The sequence below is a fragment of the Halyomorpha halys genome, unplaced genomic scaffold, assembly GCF_000696795.3.
Source record: "Halyomorpha halys isolate HHAL.00 unplaced genomic scaffold, Hhal_1.1 Scaffold433.1, whole genome shotgun sequence".
Taxonomy (NCBI): Eukaryota; Metazoa; Arthropoda; class Insecta; order Hemiptera; family Pentatomidae; genus Halyomorpha; species Halyomorpha halys.
Genome location: NW_027115152.1, coordinates 8,892 through 10,463, shown reverse-complemented (window position 1 = coordinate 10,463; position 1,572 = coordinate 8,892). Strand labels below are relative to the sequence as shown.

At 26.8% G+C, this 1,572-nt stretch overlaps 1 protein-coding gene across 1 annotated transcript in view; it reads left to right on the top strand.

The window, feature by feature from the left end:
• The window catches only part of LOC112211290 (histone-lysine N-methyltransferase, H3 lysine-79 specific), a gene marked incomplete at its 3' end in the record, with an annotated part of 127,291 nt that overhangs the window by 121,692 nt on the left and 4,027 nt on the right, over positions 1 to 1,572 (top strand). The window contains 2 exon segments of the mRNA XM_024362721.2: positions 660 to 701; positions 1,291 to 1,495. Coding sequence (XP_024218489.2) covers positions 660 to 701; positions 1,291 to 1,495 — 247 coding nt within the window.

Below are 1,572 nucleotides of genomic sequence, written 5' to 3'. Positions count from 1 at the left end.
AAAAAAAAAAAAATATTATATTCATCAATTTTGATTTAACATCTGAGTTATTTTTCAATAATTAGTATTTCGTATACAATGATTTGTTAATCATTGAAAAGTGTACTATATATCATAAAATATACGAAATATTCTATAAATCTTCAATTCCTGACAGCAAACTTAGTCTGGGAGGATGTTGTTAATTAAACAGTTACTCCATGTTCATTTACATACCACTTCAACATTGAACCGTTGGAAGTCAGTTTTGATCTACACATCAAAAACGGCTGCTCATCCTGATTTCAGATCAAACTTTATCTTTTTTTATAGCCCCACTCGAAACAGATCCATAAATGCTCTGATTTTAGTTTCTTACATTGCAGTGGTTAATATTTCCAGTTATATTTATTTATCTCTTATGAATAGAGGAATTTTTAAAATATTTATTATATTCTGAATTCACCATTCTTAATTTTAACTTTAACATAATAACTTGATACTCAGATATCTAGTAGATAACGTGCATTGTATGTCATTATAAAATAGTCACCTAACAAAGGATATAAGTAGCCATTTATATCATCTAGGTTCAGCAAGATTTACTTTTTCATTAATTAGCTATGATTGAGCCATGTTTGTTTTAAACCACTCTTAAAACTTTTCTTTTTTTCTTACAGCTTGAAAGATACTTCCAGCGTTTGAAAAATCCCAAAGGAAAGGTAAGAAAATTGTTTATAAAAATGAAAACAATTTTTATTGTTGAGTAATATAGCCAGGAATTTAACAAGAAAAATTAACACAATTATTAAAACATCTATTTCTTGATGTAAAAATAATGATAATTGATGTTATAATCTGTTATGATGCCTCCTTGGGTTATATGTATTAATTTAACAAATTATTTACCATATCATGACCAACAAAATCAATTCAATGTTTCTCTAGTATTCACCTTACATCCCTCCATTTCAGCAAACTTAGTTAGCTGAATTTATAGCTGTTTAGTTATGATATTTTCTCATGATTCTTCTTCTACTGTAAAAAAAACATCTATTAAGTATAATAATGTATATAAAAAAAAAATTAATTACTGTATTATTTTCAGATGTATATTTATATAGATTATAGGTAAAATAATAATCATTAATTATCATACTAAATCCTGATTACCATCTTTAATATCATTTATTCACCAAATAATAATTTAGCTATTATATTTTATTTTGTTGGATCTTAAAAATGGTCTGATTTATCCATGCTGAATTATACACTAAAAAGTTTCTTTAGTGAATATTTTATTTATTTCAGGGAAATTTTACAAATGATAATACAGAAGTTAATGGTGAAGGACATCCTAAGAGAGCCTGTCGTCGTGACAAAAGTTTGGAATGGAGTTCAGAAGATGAAATTACTTCTGACGGAAGTGATACTCCAAGAGTAACGACCAGAAGAGCATGGTCAGATTATTGCACAAAAGGTAGATCTTCCCAAAGTGATGAAGATAATAATAATAGTAAGTCATTGATTTGTTGTTAAAATAGCATGTTCTGCTTCAAAAATATTAACTCAGCAATACATGGCATCATTACT